The 2,202-nt window shown below is 55.8% G+C and overlaps 1 protein-coding gene across 2 annotated transcripts in view; it reads left to right on the top strand.

Annotated features, from left to right (window-relative positions):
* The first annotated feature begins 1,995 nt into the window (after positions 1 to 1,995).
* The window catches only part of COPS9 (COP9 signalosome subunit 9), a 4,442-nt gene continuing 4,235 nt past the window's right edge, over positions 1,996 to 2,202 (top strand). Inside the window, exon 1 of one of the 2 annotated variants that reach the window (XM_029933516.1) lies at positions 1,996 to 2,109. In XM_029933516.1, the coding sequence (XP_029789376.1) occupies positions 2,047 to 2,109 (63 nt within the window). In that variant the 5' untranslated portion in view covers positions 1,996 to 2,046. The remainder of the gene's footprint in view (positions 2,110 to 2,202) is intronic. The other variant, XM_029933517.1, reaches the window with a different exon arrangement.

A 2,202-nucleotide genomic window follows, 5' to 3' on the forward strand; every position in this document is an offset into this window, starting at 1 on the left:
TCTTGGTGGCTGGTGACCTGGGGGACCACGTGCCCTGGTACCCAGCCGTCCACACCTGTCGTCCTGGGGAGTCATGAATAGGGTTCCTTCCATTCTCAAAAGGACATGGGTGGGATTCGGGCCCCACAGATGACCCAGATCCACTAAGTGCTCGGTGACACCTCGCATCCCCAGTTCTGCCACCCCGTGAATATCAGAGTCCCTGGGGAGGCCCGGATCCTGCCTTCCTGGAAGGTCTGACCCCTCTATGGGAATAGGGGCCCCTGTTTTAAAACCACCCCAAAGAGAAGTCTGTCGGTGACCATGGAGTCGTGGCTTCCTTGGTCTTTTGCTTGGGTACTTCTAAGTGATTCGTGTCACGTGTCATCTGAGACTCACCCACACACCCAGTCTCTCCTCGCCTCTCCTGAGCCCCGCGCTGCCTACTCAGGCCACAGGCCCCCTCCAGCCAGGCTTAATCCCTGTCTCCCTGCCCCGCCCCTCCCCTCCTCCACTTCTCTTGCCGCCCAGCCCCCAAGCCTACCTGCTTCCAGAAGTCTAGCTCAAGTATCTCATGCTCTCCCCCCTCCCCTCTCCCTTTCCTTCCCCCTCCCTCCTACTACCCCCTTCTCTCATTCACATGCTTTAAAAAATTATGATGAAATACACATATCATAAAATTTACCACTGTAACTATTTTTAAGTGGCGTTAAGCACATTCACGTTGTTGTGCATCCATCTGCGCCATCCATCTCCAGAAGTTTCTCATCTTCCCCGACTGAAACTCAGTCCCCACTAGACACTGAGTCCCAGCCCTGCCCCCACCCCCACGGTCTGCCCACCCGGCCTCTATCTCCGTGAATCTGACTATTGTAGGGACCTTCTGTGACAGCTCATTTCGCTGACCATAACGTCCTCAAGCTTCGTTCATGCAGCAGATGTCAGCACTTCCTTTTCATGGCTGAACAGTATCCATCTCATGTACAGAACACCCCTTGCTCACCATCCACCCATCAGTGAACACCTGAGATCCTTCCGCACTTTAGCTATTGTGAATTGGACGGACAGGGTGTGCAAACGTCTCAGGAGGACCTTGCTTTCACTTCCTTTGGGGACACACCAGAGTGGGACATTGGATCAATGGCATTTCTAGGTGTAATTTTTGAGGCCCCCCCCATACCGTTTTCCACGAACGCTGCACCAGTTCCCTGCCCCGCCCGCAGTGTGCACGCGCTCTACTTCCCCTCACCCTCTCCAGCACGTGTTATTGTCTGGGGTTTTAAATAGTATCTGTTCTGTTAAGTGTGAGGTGGTGGCTCACTGTGGTTTTGATTTGCATTTCCCGAATGCTTAGCGGTGTTGAGCATCTTTTCATGTGCTTATTGGCCATTTGAACATCTATTTCAGGGAAAGGTATATTCAAGTCATTTGCCCATGGGTTTTATGGGTTCTTTATATATACTGGATATTAATCCCGTACCATATGCGTATGTATATATACATATATACATATGTATGTGTGTAATTTCAATACTTGCTCCCATCCGGTGGGTTGCCTTTTCACTCCGTTGACCATTCCCATTTTCTTTTAAAGCATAGTTTATGCACGATATTATTCGTTTCAGGTGTACAACATAGTGACTTGACAATCGTACACACTCTGTCCCCATGCAACGTTATGACGATGTCCTTGGCTATGTCCCCAGGCTGGACTTTCCGTCCCGTGCACCTGCACCTTGAAGCTGCGGGTTTCTCCTGGTCCCCTCTCCACTGTCGCCTACCCCTCACCCCGCCCCTCTGGCCACCGCCCCTCTCTTTCTGAACACGCACGTCCTTTAACGGGCATCTCTTGGGCAGCGCTTTGTGCCAGGCCCCTCGGGCCGAGCCATCGGTGGCCGCGGACCACTTCCAAGTTCCTGCGCAGCGTCCCTGTGCGCCAACGACCCGCGGGAGACCATAGAGTCGGCGGTCCTCCGGCGTCTAGACACACCGCGGCCGCGCGCTTACCGGAAGAGGCGTCAGGCGGGCCGGAAGTGAGCCGGGGACGCGGGAGAGGCCGCAGGTGAGATGAAGCCGGCGGTGGACGAGATGTTCCCCGAGGGCGCCGGGCCCTACGTGGACCTGGACGAGGTGAGGGGGCGGCTGCGGGCAGCGGGGCGGGGAGGACGGCGGCCTGCGCGGGCCCCGCCGCCCTCCGAATGGCCCCCCGCGGGCCCGCGCGCC

Source organism: Suricata suricatta, chromosome 3 (genome assembly GCF_006229205.1).
Source record: "Suricata suricatta isolate VVHF042 chromosome 3, meerkat_22Aug2017_6uvM2_HiC, whole genome shotgun sequence".
Taxonomy (NCBI): Eukaryota; Metazoa; Chordata; class Mammalia; order Carnivora; family Herpestidae; genus Suricata; species Suricata suricatta.